Genomic DNA, 15,000 nt, shown 5'->3' with positions numbered 1-15,000 from the left:
CTATGATGTCAAGAAAATATATAAAAGCCATATACCAAAATAGAATTCGTGGAAATTTAAATTCTTTGGGGAGGTAGTTCTTACTTGATTCAAACTTTGGTAAGTGAAATAAATTAAAACAAAATAATTCATAAATGAAAATAAAAATATACAAAACTTCAGAGTTTGGTGTGAATTTTTAGCTTTTCAAATACCTTCAAGTTGTTTCCTATTTAAGATTTCATGAACATTTTTTCGTAAAATATATGTAATAATTTAAGTTTTAAGTTCTAAGTTTTGCGTTCTTCATTTGGGAATTTAAATTTTGCTGTTTTTGGTCTCTGCAACAATAATACAGTGATAGTTTGCATAATGTATAAGAAAGAGACCAAGATGCATATAGCCGTTCATCCTTGCATGAGAGATAAAATATACACCAGCCAAAATACAAAGAACTAGCAAAATCATTGAAGGTGCTTCAAAATGGCACATTTTAAACACTTCAGCCAATAAAAGTACATATATATATATATAGTAGCTTGCTTCCCAACCACATGGTTCCGGGTTCAGTCCCATTGTGTGGCACCTTGGGCAAGTGTCTTAGTCTCAGCCTGACCAAAGCTTTGTGAGTGGATTTGGTAGACGGAAACTGAAAGAAGCCCACTCTATATATATATATACATATATATGTAGCAAATGAAAGACAGAAGATCGAATATACAAGAATTTATTATTAATCATGACAATGTGTGTGTATCTGTGTGTGTGTGTGTGTGTGTGTGTGTGTGTGCGTGTTTGTCCCCGCCCCCACCATCGCTTGAAAACCGACGCTGGTGTGTCAATATCCCAGTAACTTAGCAGTTTGGCAAAAGAGACCGATAGAATAAGTACTAGGCTTACAAAGAATAAGTCCTGGGGTCGATTTGCTCGACTAAAGGTAGTGCTTCAGCATGGCCGCAGTCAAATGACTGAAACAAGTAAAAGAGTAAAAAGAGTAATATATATATATATATCACACAGAGGCACATACACATATCCACTCACACATGTATACATACATACACACACACATACACACTCCTGCAACATGTGTTCTGTTCATGTTTGAGTATGTGCGTATGATTATTTATGGGATTCCATAGATTTCTGACTCCAAACGTGGTCTATGGGGCTGTAAATTCATAAGATCATATACATATGTTTTCTCTGTGAACCATGTCATGCAATGAATATGCGCTACGCATATAAATCTGTGTGGTTAGGGAATCCAGCGTACGTTTATGGGAGTATATGTCTTTAATGTATAATGTACGTATAATCGATATCCTATGTAGCAGTGCAACCATTCAATGGATCGAGAAATTGATAAGCCCGAATGCAATTTCAACCAGTTCAACATTGTAGGTTTTACACCACGATCTCCAAAATGCCAGCCCTGAAAGGCATTTGAGTTCAGTAAAGCATATACAACCATCACTAACCTTGATATATGCATCATAATGAATGCAGGGAAGTCGTTGCCTTTTCAAGGTAATTCCCATTGAGTGAAAAAGGATAGAGATGTGCTATTTGATGTTGCTACAGGGAGCAGAAATAATGGAACAGAAATAGTGAATCTAGTTGGCATTTACAGTCTACATTAAAAATGAAATAAACAAATCCAACATAGGATTATATAGGGACGATGGTATAGGAGTTGTACATAACAAAAACTGACGTGATGTGGGTAAGATAAGGGAAAAATATGCGAATTAACCTAAAATCTACAATCAACATTAATCTCAAAGAAGTTAATTTCCCAGACATTATGAATCTCAGGATGAACAAATTTAAACCCTACCAAAAACCAAATGAGGATACTGCATTCATTGACAAAGGCTCTAATCCTCCACTATCAATCATCAAACAATTAGTTTCCAACTTATCCACTAATGAAACTACTAACTAAAAGGTGGCCCCATGTTACAATGCCACAGTAGAAAGATCCAGTTTTAAGAATAGTATAACTTATATTGAACCAAACATAGATAGGCTAAAACGGCATAGATAGAGGTACATGTTATGGTATAATCCTCCATACACCATTAATGTGGCTACGAAAATTGCTAGGAGATTTTTGAAACTCATAGATACCAACTTCTCACACACATGAATACCCCAAGATCTTCAATAGAAATATAGTTAAAGTTAGCTATAGTTGCCTCCCCAACATAAGATCAATGATTTTCAATCACAATAAGAATAACAACATAAGGAACACCCAACCAAAGATTCTCTTATGGTAGATCCCCGGGTTGTCCTCTGAAAATAGGTTCCTGGAAAAAAAAAACTAGTGTTCAAAGCCAGCATCATGAACTTGAATGGAACAACAAAATCTTACATTGGATTTATGGAAAACACCTTCAAGGAAAGATATATGCATCATTTGGCTTTGCTCAGAAACAAAAACAAAAGACACACATCTTCATCCAATATGGTATACAGCGAGGCATGGACAAGCCCCAAATAAACTAGAACATTAAAGCTAAGGCCAGCAAATACAAGGGACAGGGCTGCAAAAGCAACTTCTGTATCAGAGAAAAGTTAAATATTACAACATCAGCAATGAACATTTTAAATATCAGGGAGAAAAGCTTCTTCCCTTGCATGCACAAGGAATAATACATACTTTGGAATTTCCAGCATGACCCCCACCCCCAACTCTTTCACGCCTCCAACCTGGGTAAGTTTCTGGATTACATGCACATTATGCTTTATATGTACATTATCCATGTATTCATGTATGTACGTGCAAGCAGCTGAGCACTCCACAGACATGTGTACCCACAAAGTAGTTCCCAGGGAGATTCAGCATGACACAAAATATATATGACAAGGTTCGCCCTTTTTGAATTACAAGTACAATGTGAAATAAAGTGTCTTGCTTAAGGTCAAAATGTGCTGCCGGGAATTGAACTCATGACCTTCTGAACGTGAGCCAGTTACCCTAACCACTAAGCTATACACACCTGAATATATACATGCATACACACATACATATACTGCAACTAGCTCCAAGAAAGATAGAACCGAATACATTTGTATAGTAAGAATTCTATTATAGATACTGGAATGGTTAATACCTGTTAGTGATAAACGCATGCACACACACACACACACAAACTTATATGCATACACACATGCTTACACACGTTCGTGCTCATACACACACACACAAACACATTAATTTGGAATATGAATTAAGTGCTAAGTCAAGGCTAATATATCTGAGTCAACAGCCAAATCTCACTCAAATCACGTCCTTATAATCTCTAATAACACCTAAATTGCATATTATCCAAAGCAACTTTATCTTACACTAAATTTACTATTACTCCCATCCATCTCTCTCTCTTTCTCTCTCTCTCTCTCTCTCTCTCTCTCTCTCTCTCTCTCTCTCTTTCCTACTGTATCCACTTCGATGGATTTCATCCATAGACTTGACGCCCCTGTAATTAACTTTCTCCAATGTGTCTCATTTAATGTTATTTATGTCCAAGGTAGCAATGTGCAGAGATAATTCCACATCAGCCAGTGATTTCTGATAACCCCTTCCTGCACAACTAACCAAATATCCCTGAAGTTATGCACAACTCTTAGCATCTTGGTAAAGAACAAATTAAATAACGAGGTCGTGAGTTCGATGCGCATAAAAAGATTAGATGCTATGGTCACAGCTGGAGTGCTTTTGATCTTATGTCTAATTGCTCGAGATTGACCTGGGGCTAAATAACAACATAACAACAACAGCAATCACAAGAAAGATAATAGCAGCAATGATATTTGCTTTTCATTTTATCTATGATGTTTATTGTTGTTTTGTGATTGGACATATTGTTGGTGTATCTTTTACCACTGTTTAAAAATTGCTTTGGAATTAAGAAATAAGTGATGGCTTATTGAAAACTATTGATTGCTTAATTGATAAAAAAACTAGTGATTGTCTGATGAAAATTTGTGATGGTTTGATCAAAACCAGTGATGGCTTAATGAAAACTAAGATAGTCTGATGAAAATTTGTGACGATCTCATAAAAATGGTCTGAAGAAAGCTGGTGAGATTTTGATAAGAACTGGTGATTGTCTAATGAAAACTAGTGATGGTTCAATGAAAACTAGTGATTGCTCTAATGAAAGCTACTGGTTTGATGACAACTAGTAATGGTTTAATGAAAACTAGAGATGGCCTGAAGAAAGCTGGTGATAATTTGATGAAAACTGGTGATTGTCTAATGAAAATTAGTGATTGTTTGACAAAAACTAGAGATGGTTTGATCAAAATTAGTGATGGTTTGATGGAAACTATTGATGGGCTGATGAAACATTTCTCTTAAGAAAACTAACGATGGTTTATTTTGATGAGAAATAGTGGCTGTTTGATAAAAATTAGTGATGGTTTGATGAAAATTAGTGATGGTCTGGAGAAAACTAATGGTGGTCAAATTGCAAGCTAGTGATGGCTTAATGTAATCTAGTGATGGTTTGATGAAAATTAGTGATGGCCTTCATCAACAAAGAGACAAAACTCCTCCTGTCAAGCTTATTTATCACTTTTCTTTATGAATTTTAATTAAAATAGTTTTCAAATCATGTCACACACACACACACACACACACACACAATCTCTCTCTCTCTCTCTCTGGTTGAGAACTGTTGCTCTAGATGATCACTCAATCTGCTAGAGACAGCAGCCAGGTCTCCCTCAAATCTTGTCTACCATTTAAAAAGTGATTTGTTGGATAAAGTGGTTGTGGATTCCTTGCACACAGGAAAAAGAGAGGATGGTCATGGTTGGAATGTCTTCGGTCATAGGGCTGCTTGATCAGAGTTAAAACTGGGGTGGGTTAAGCAATAATAGCAACACAGCTTCCGTGACCACCACTGCCATCATCACCACTGGCTTCATCGCCAATGTCAATTCCACCATCCCTGAAGTCACTCCCACCTCCATCACCATCACCTTCACCAACACCATCATTCCCAACAAGCACACCCCCACCACTACCACCACCAACCACCAACTACTATATACAATACACCACCACCAATACTCTCGCTACAACTGCCACCACTACCAACAACTACCACCACAACCACCACTGTTACTACCCACCACCATCACCCACTGCTATCACCAGTAACTACAACCTTTACCACAACCACCACCACCAACGACTAAACCTCCTCCACCACCACCACCACCACCAATAACAACAACAACAACAACACACTACCTCCCACAACCACCACCACCACCACCACCACAACCCATCGCTACCACCACCACAACCACAACTCATCACTACCACTGGCAACTATCACCTCTACCCCGAACCACCAACTCTACCACCACAACCAACAACAACAACAACACCCGCTACCTCCCACACCACCACCACCACAACCTATCACTACCACTGGCAACTATCACCTCCACCCCGAACCACCAACTCTACCACCACAACCAACAACAACAACAACACCCGCTACCTCCCACACCACCACCACCACAACCTATCACTACCACTGGCAACTATCACCTCCACCCCGAACCACCAACTCTACCACCACAACCAACAACAACAACAACACCCGCTACCTCCCACACCACCACCACCACAACCTATCACTACCACTGGCAACTATCACCTCCACCCCGAACCACCAACTCTACCACCACAACCAACAACAACAACAACACCCGCTACCTCCCACACCACCACCACCACAACCTATCACTACCACTGGCAACTATCACCTCCACCCCGAACCACCAACTCTACCACCACAACCAACAACAACAACAACACCCGCTACCTCCCACACCACCACCACCACAACCTATCACTACCACTGGCAACTATCACCTCCACCCCGAACCACTAACTCTACCACCATCACCATCACCACCAACAACAACACCCACCACCACCACCATCCAAATATTCATCTTCACATCGACCCAAAATATTAATGAATATTGCATCTTATAAACAGCCATAATAAACTGTAATAATTGAATGTAAACAAAAGATTAAATTGAAATTTTCAAATGGAACTCGATTCAATTTCAGAGAATGTCAGAGGTTTGACTTTGTTTGACCCGCTTACAATTGTTGTTATTGTTGCTGTTGTTGTGGTGGTGGTGGTGGTGGTGAGTTGATGTTGAGTTGTTTTATTTCTTTTTATTTCATTTATTATCACTTTTTGTTTTTCTTCTTTGTTTTTTAGAAGAGGGTAGATTTTGATGTTTTTGTTTCTGTTTTTGTTTTTTTTCACCCGCAGAAAACTCAGTTGTTGGAAATGCAAAATCAATTCTGTATTACTTCTATTGGAAATTTACTCGAGGCAATGTGGAAAAAAAGAAAAACCTCTACGTGGACATAGGAACAGCTAGAAATAACAGCCAAATCTCCCTTAAATCATACCTTACTGTCATAAAAATATAAAAGTTCCCATCATCATCGTCGTCGTCATCATCATCGTCGTTTAACGTCCGCTTTCCATGCTGGCATGGGTTGGACGGTTTGACTGAAGACTGGCAAGCCACGAGACTGCACCAGGCTCCAATCTGATCTGGCAAGGTTTCTACAGCTGGATGCCCTTCCTAACACCAACCACTCCAAGAGTGTAGTGGGTGCATTTTACGTGCCACTGGCACGAGTACCAGTCAGACAGCACGGGTATTGGCCACAACAATGATTTCACTTGACTCAGCAAGTTTTCTCAAGCACAGTTTATTGCCCAATGATTGAAGGGTACTCTTAAATGGGTTGGTTATGCGACACTGGCATAGGCCACAGCTACAGTCTCACTTGGCTTGCCGGGTCTTCTCAAGCACAGCATATCTCCAAAGGTCTCGGTCACTTGTCATTGCCTCAAGACTATCTGGTCTTGTTTTCTATTTTTCTTCTTGTGTTTTGGAGGAAACTAAGTAACTAGGACTATGTAACTAAGAGTACAGTACAATACAACCTGTTATCACCCATAAATGAGTGTGGCTTTGGCTTAATGGCAACCACCATTATTATTATTATTATTATTATTATTATTATTATTATTATTATTATTATTACTATTATTAAGACAGTGAATCGTTAGCACACCTGCCAAAATGCTTAGCAGTATTTCGTCTGCCGCTACACTCTGAGTTCAAATTTCGCCGAGGTTGACATTACATTTCTGGGGGGGGGGGGGGGGAAATAAGTACCAGTTACATGCTGGAGTTGATGTAATAGACTAGCCCTTATCCCCACCCCAAATTTTCAAGGCCTTGTGCCTAGAGTAGAAATAATAATTACTATTATTATTTTATGTTATATTTTAATTTTTTATTTTATTTTCAATCTTTTTTGTTTCTCTTTTTTTTTGTTGTTGTGTGTATACGTGTGTGTGTGTGGCTGTCTATGGTTTGTAGTAATTTTTTTTTTTTTTCAATACCAATTTTCCACATTTTTATGAATAAAGCAGTGTGTCATCAGAAACTAAGCCCAGCAGGTTTGCTATCCGTTCTCTTATCTTCTTTCCAAGCTGGTTTTTCTCAAGCTGTATTCGCTTGTTCAGATCATTTTCTATGTAGGACCTGAAAGTAATTTTAATAACAATTTTTACTATCATTTACAACCAGTTCAATCTTCTCTGTTAATAATAATAATAACAATGATAATAATAATTATTTCTTTACTAATCACAAAGGGTTTACAAATAAATAAACATTATGGACAACACAGGACAAACATGGGATTACATGAAAGTCATGTAAACAAGCAAAAAAAAAACAATTGAATATAACACCAAAATTCCCCCAAAAGAAGGAGATGTCTTAGGACTGCTCATGAAAACCCCACAAACCCATAACGGTCCTAACCACTAGGGGAAGTGCCCTTTCCACTCTGTCAACAGGTGAAATATCTACATGTAATACAGCACAGACATTTAAATTGATAGGGTTTTTCTAAGGATGTGGGCAGTACTTGTCAGCACAATCTTTTGGATTTCTCTGAGACATGGTTCTCCTGGGATCTTATCTAGATGTTTCTGACATCCATTTCTTATCATACCTACGGCATCCATAATATCAGGCACAGTTCTTGCAAACATCCCTGAAAGTTTCTTCCAAATCCATCCAGCGGTTCTTGAGACATCTTGTCCACGGACAAACGAACAAACAAACAAACAAATACAACTGAAAACAATACCCCCACCTTCGCTAAGGCAGAGGTAATAATGCCAGGGTTAATTCAGTTACTGAACTAAGAGCAGGAAAAAAAAAAAATTAATGTAAATTCTTTGACTGCTCCTTTCAATTAGAAGTGACTAATGTGCATGCATGCATGCATGTGTGCATGCATGCATGTGTGCATGTGTGTGTGTAATGGGGTGTATGCATGTGTGTGTGTGTAATGAGAGAAAAAATATGGTGTTGCACTTAGTTCTTCTTTATTTCATCTCTCACACATGTTTCAGTATTCAGTAACCCATAATGTGCATGGGTGTGTGTGGGTGTATACATATAAATGTGTGTGTACGTGTACATATATACATATAAATATGTGTGTGTGTATATATATAATATATACATATAAATATGTATAACCATACTGTTACAACATATATATATATATATATACACCCACATACACACACACATACACATATGTACATATGAGTGTAGCATAGACCTCAGATCATACGATATCCAGAATGATAGCATTTACAGATCTACTGCAATATCTAAAAATGCAGTAAAGTTGCAGAAGATGGTAAAGACTTATTTCAAACTTAGAAAGTTTTCTTTTAATATGGAGAGAGATTGGTGCAAAGATAGTAACCAGTTAATTCTCCACAGATACATTTTACCATTTTTGTTTTTTTTTGTTTTCTCCCTTTTTGTGTGTATGTGTGTGTATGTGTGTGTGTGCGTATGCAGTGGGTGGAACATTGGTGAGACTATGGCTCTGCTAAAATATAGCACAGATAAATCTAAGCCAGCTTTTGAAAGAGTTTATTTTTGTAGAGAAGATATATTGAAGGAGAGAGAAAAAGAGAGAAAGAGAGAGGGAGAGAGGGAGAGGGAGAGAGAGAGAGAGGGGGGATGTAAATTTAATTAAGCACATGATTTCTATCATGGCACATCTAAAGGTTAATTTTATTTCGAGATGGTTTTCTTTGTTAATATGCAGAAACTAATATAAAAAGACAGCTTTGCATATGGTTCCTGATAGAAGCATGGATTGCACAAAGGTCGATGATATTTATTTTCTCCTGCCATGGAATGTAGATAAGAGAAAGTCTGTTCTAACTTGTTTTTCAATATCAAAGCTAAGTCTTTAAACTATTTATCTTTTCTACAGACAAACAGACAGACCAAATGCTTTAGCAGGAGATAGGGAAATAGATAGAGAACAGAATGAGTGGTTCTACTTCCAGTTGGCATTGACCCAATATAGAAACTTCCAAATACTTGCTTTATCTGCTTAATGTAGCAACAAAACCTCCCATAGCATAATAACTGTTGTCTATAATATGGGAGGCCAAAATGTTTTAAATCCCAAACTCTTAGGTCAGGATGCTCACAATTGATACCAGATTCAAACTCTCTCTCTCTTTCTCTCCATGTGACATACCTACAAGCATTGACTGCCTTGGCTTTCTATACAAAAGTCTGACGATTCCTGACTTTTCTAGCAGAAGATAAAACAGTGATTTTTCATTGCCCTCTGCTGCCAGTTTATTTGCAATGTATTTTGCTAGTTTCCTGCTCTCCCCAGCTTACCTCTGAGGCAAAAAATCTACTTAAGCCTAAGGAAAAATGAGATTGGTTCACTTAACATCAGGACATATTCACACACTGACAGGCCTGTACAACACATACCTGAGGGCCATCTCTCTTCTGGGAGAGAGAGAGAGAGAGTTTGAATCTGGTATCAGCTGTGAGCATCCTGACCTAAGAATTTGGAATTTAATACATGTTGGCCTCCCATATCTTAGCCACAGACTTTCCTTATACTCTTTGACTCATAATCAAGAAAGACGACCTGAACAGGAATAATCACAAGACATTCCAAAACTAGAAACATTACTCCAATATCTTTTCTACTATAGGCACAAGGCCTGAAATTTGTGGGGTGGGGACAAGTTGATTTCATCACACCCAACTCTCAACAGGAACATAGGTTTTTACGGGAAGGATTTTTTTTTAAATGCTTGTGGAATGAATGAAATGAAATCTGAGAAAGAAATCCAGTTGAAATATTTGCAATCAAAAATCAATTGAAATCAAAGATCACACACTATTTTGGATTTTGATTTGTGGTAGGGGTTACAACTTTAGAATATAAAAGATTGCAAAAGTAAAAACATATATTTAAATACAAAAAAACAAAACAAACAGCCAACCTGCATTCTGTATTTTCGTCTTCTGATGGGAGAACAAAGTTCTCGCTAACAATGGCAGGGGTGATGTTCATTTTACACCTCATTTGTATTGGGCTTGTAGTGCCAGATCTGTCCTCAATAAAAAGAAAATACAAAATGAAACAATCGCAATAAGGAGCTTTCTTATTTACGTACAGGCTCAATTCAGCAGAGAAAGCACTTTTGGATGGGCAAGTGTTTTCTTCTGCAGGCTTAGAGTTGAGCAATAGTTAGAAAGTAAAATTTGGTAAATGGCAATTGTACAGAAATCTATCAGATACATATAGAAAACCAAATGGACAGACCCTGATCAAACTGCACTGACAATATTGCAATGTTTCATTTGCAACAGTGAGTAGTCACTGCAATGGAAACACGTGTAGGTCATTGTAATATGCTGTATATAACTATAAAATAAATTTTGTGGACGTACAATTCTCCATACTCCTTATTATTATTAATATCAATACATATATATATGTTAAATATTCTGTTCTCTTATTTCTCTTTATACCTCCTAAAGCCATCCTTTTCCAAAATAACCCCTGATAATAAGGAAACAGGGTTATTATGCTTATTATGTTCCTTAACAGGGTCTCAGCTGTGAGTGTCCAGCAGGACCATTTCCAGCAGCAGGGTCACCTCTGCAACAGGCACCACCCAAAGACCAGGTGTTGGTGTTAAACTGGGAAACAGGTTAAGTTTACCATTCAAGTAGTTCCCGGTGGGATTTGAACTTTGAATGCAGATGAGTGGAACAAACACTACTACAACAGGGGCCAACATTTTTCAGTCCACTGCTCTTCATTTAATCAACCTTGAAACCACAAACAGTGGTGCACAAGGGAGGGGGGGTAGCAGAATCAGCCAATCACGGTAGTCAGTTTGCAGCAATGTGACTCAGATGGTTGTGTCCACACCAGAGGGACTTCAGGCATGAGCCCCATGTAGATACAAGAATATAGCCATGCCTCCTGTGAGTTAACAGCTTCCAATCCATGCAACTCTTGGATGAAGCTTTTATGTGAGGAGAGCCGCTATGTGGTCACTCAGGCTGCTAGAAATAACAGCCAAATCTCTTGCAAATTGTACAGTACTATCTTACAGCGAAAAAGACACACTGAGTAATTGCAGAACAAGGAAATGGGAAATGCTATCATATAAAATTACATCTCATCATCTTAAAAAATTCTATATTGATAGTTACATTTGTTTCAGTTTTTGGTAGGTATTTATTTTTTGATTTTTTAAAAAATCATTTTTTTTTTATATTTTGCATTTGCATTTTCGTGCATAAATCTATGAGTGTATATGTGTGTACATATTGTGTATATGTATGAGTGTGTAAAGAAATGTGTGTGTGTGTGTGTGTGCGTATGTGTGTGTGTGCAAATGTTTGTAAAAGTATGGTGCAAATGTGTGTACAAGTGAATGTATGTGAGTGTTGAATGTATGTATGTATGTATGTGCAACTGTGTGTAAAAATATGTGTATGACAATGCACGCAAATGCGTGTCAAGTGTGTGTATGCATGTACATGCATATGTGTGTGAACGTGTGCATGTGTGTATGCACACACATATGACATGTATGAATGTGTATGTGTATGCAAATATGTGTGTGTGTGTGTATGAATATGCAAGAATGTGTGAATGCATGCATGTATGAAGATGTGTGAATTTTTGTGCACATGTATGCGTGTGTGTGTGTGGTGTGTGTGTATTTTAAAATTTAAATATAAAATTCCTAAATAGATTAGAATATTTCTCCAAACATCAGTATTTTATCTAAACAACAGGGAATTAATGACAAATGAATAGAAAACAAAAAAAATTTGAATACATAAACATTGAATAGAAATTATCGTTATCCTGATAATTAATAATCATTGTCTGTCATCATCATCATCATCACTATCATCATCATCATCATCATCATTATCACCAACATTATTATTGTCATTGTCTTCATAATTTTTTGCCATCATCATCATCATCACCATCACTGCTGTAAATGATATCATTGTTGTCATCATCGCCATCAACATTACTGCTACAACTGCCATCATTGTCATCATCATCATCATCATCACTGTCATCATAATCATTGTCATCATCATCAAATCATCACCATCATCATTATCATTATCATCACCATTTCAATTTGGCCTGTTTCCTATATACTAAACTCAATGTGCTTTGGGTATTGGTTTTGTCTCCCATCTGTTGCCCTTGTGGCAAAATAATAAAAGCAGAGTGCTCAGAGAATGTATTTCTTCCCGCTCTTTGCATTCTGAGTTTCCAATTTCACTCAACTCAATTTTGTCCTTTTATTCCTCAAAGGTTCATAAAAATACAATATCAGTCAAGTAAAATCGACTACTTCCTCTCTCTCTTTCTCTCTCTCTCTGTCCCTTTTTGTCACTCCTCCCCTCAATCCATTTGTCCACTCTCCCCCCTCTCTCTATTTGTGTCTCTCACTCTCTTTCCTCTCTCTCACTCTCTTTCTCCCCTTTTCTTCCTCTTTTTTCTCCCCATCTCTTTCCTCTCACATTCTCTCTCTCTCTCTCTCTCTCTCTCTCTCTCTCTCTCTCTCTCCCTCTCCCCCCCCCCTCTCTCTCTCTCTCTCTCTCTCTCTCTCTCTCTCTCTCTCTCTCTCTCTCTCTCTTTTCAAAATTGCTGGCCTTGTGCCTAAATCAGAAACCAGCGAGCTAACGTTTCTGCCAGCTCACTACCTTATTATTACAATTATTATAATTATTATTATTATAATTATAATTATTATATTATTATTATTATTATTATTATTATTATTACCTCATATAAGGTGGTGAGCTGGCAGAGTCATTAGCAGGCTGGATGAAATGCTTAGTGGTATTTCGCCCATTACTATGTTCTGAGTTCAAATGCTGCCGAGGTCAACTTTGCCTTTCATTCTTTCGCGGTCAATAAATTAAGTACCAGTGAAATTCTGAGGACGATGTTATCAACCAGACCCCCTTCCCCTAAAATTTCAGGCCCTGTGCCGATGATAGAAAGTTCCTACAGCAAGTCACCTTAGATACCAAGAACCCTCCTAAGTATCCTAGCAACACTGTTTTCTGGAGCTGTACTAAACTGGGTTTTATGCCTATCTCCTCTATCCACCTGTTCAAATCTTTAGGGATAGTTCCTAATGGCCCTTTAACTACAGGGATACATTTTTAGAACAGTAGAGTAGTAGAATTATTAGAGCCCTGGATATAATGACAGCAGGGTGTAATTTTGAGGTTTATTTAAAGATGGCAATGCTGGTTACAATGTGGTTTGAAGTAATTGGCTGGATAATGTAATCCAAGGTACACTATACAGAATAAAAGATAAGACTGTCACAGCCAGAATGCTTTTGATGAGAGCATGACCTGGGGCTAAGCAAAAAAACAACAACAACAGCATTCCAATGACAAAACTTCATCTAATACACATACATTACTACACCCATACAAAGACACACACACACACACACACCCCAAAATGGTTTCTTTAGTGAACAATTTGTGGTTGGATGTTATTTTTTTTTTTTTGGTTTTTATTGCTTATTTTTTCTTCGTTTTTTTTTTTTACTCAAATATAAATACTAAAGACTCACGCTGCTAATTCTTTCAATTCCTCTGGCATCTCCTTCAACAATGGTGGAGGCTTGACTGGTAAATGTTCAGAACTGGAGAGAAAAGAAATTGCCATTTTAATGATGTTCTTTCAGCTTTTCATGATGATGATGATGATGATAATGATGATGATGCCAACTGTCGTCATCATCAACACCATCATCATCATCATCATCACCATCATCATCAATCACCACTGCTGGCTCTCAAAGCGAACACACATGTGTTTCTTTTGCGCCAAAGCTAGACCATATTTATAGCATTACCAAATGAAATTTTCATTGGAATACTGGCTGAAAGGGGTTATAATTACCTGAGGAAACCTGCCCTTGATACCCCAGGGGCCAGACGAAAAAGTGAAAAGAGAAGGTTACTTTTACAAACTTTTTCTCGTTTATTATAAAACCTGACATTTTCACTTTCAAAAATGGACAGCAAATACAAATACATTGCTTGGCAAAAAACATTGCAACAACAAATGAAGAATGAAGAACAGCGCATACCCAAAAAATAAATAAATATAATAAACAACTGAAAGAAAGAAAAAGAAGAAAACAATTAACATTTAAATGAATAATTGATTCTTCATCTTTACTTTAGTCTTTTATTTGTTTCAGCCATTGGACTTCAGTAATACTGGAGCGCCACCTTGAAGGGTTCTAGTAAAAACAAATTGCTCCAGTATGTATGTTTTTCTTTTTAAGTTTTAGTACATATTCTGTCAGTTTCTATTGCCAAATTGCTAAGTTATAATGGCATAAACAAACACAGGTTGTCAAGTAGTGGGGGTGTGGACAAACACAGACACACACATACACATATACATGGTGGGTTTCCACACAGTTGCCATTTACCAAATTCACTCACAAGAGCATTGGTCAGCCAGGGGATATAGTAGGACACACATGTGCAATGTGCCAA

The 15,000-nt window shown here is 37.5% G+C and overlaps 1 protein-coding gene across 1 annotated transcript in view; it reads right to left on the bottom strand.

Annotated features, from left to right (window-relative positions):
• Window positions 1-5,280: 5,280 nt before the first annotated feature.
• The window catches only part of LOC106871988 (cilia- and flagella-associated protein 221), a 103,168-nt gene continuing 93,448 nt past the window's right edge, over window positions 5,281-15,000 (bottom strand). The window contains exons 20-22 of the mRNA XM_089365986.1: window positions 14,061-14,132; window positions 10,416-10,523; window positions 5,281-7,599 (exon numbers count right to left, since the gene is read on the bottom strand). Coding sequence (XP_089222112.1) covers window positions 7,473-7,599; window positions 10,416-10,523; window positions 14,061-14,132 — 307 coding nt within the window. The 3' untranslated portion in view covers window positions 5,281-7,472. The remainder of the gene's footprint in view (window positions 7,600-10,415; window positions 10,524-14,060; window positions 14,133-15,000) is intronic.

Source organism: Octopus bimaculoides, chromosome 18, assembly GCF_046866305.1.
Source record: "Octopus bimaculoides isolate indiv1 chromosome 18, ASM4686630v1, whole genome shotgun sequence".
Classification (NCBI taxonomy): domain Eukaryota; kingdom Metazoa; phylum Mollusca; class Cephalopoda; order Octopoda; family Octopodidae; genus Octopus; species Octopus bimaculoides.
Note: the sequence above shows the minus strand (reverse complement) of the source record. Positions and strands in the feature narration are given on the sequence as shown.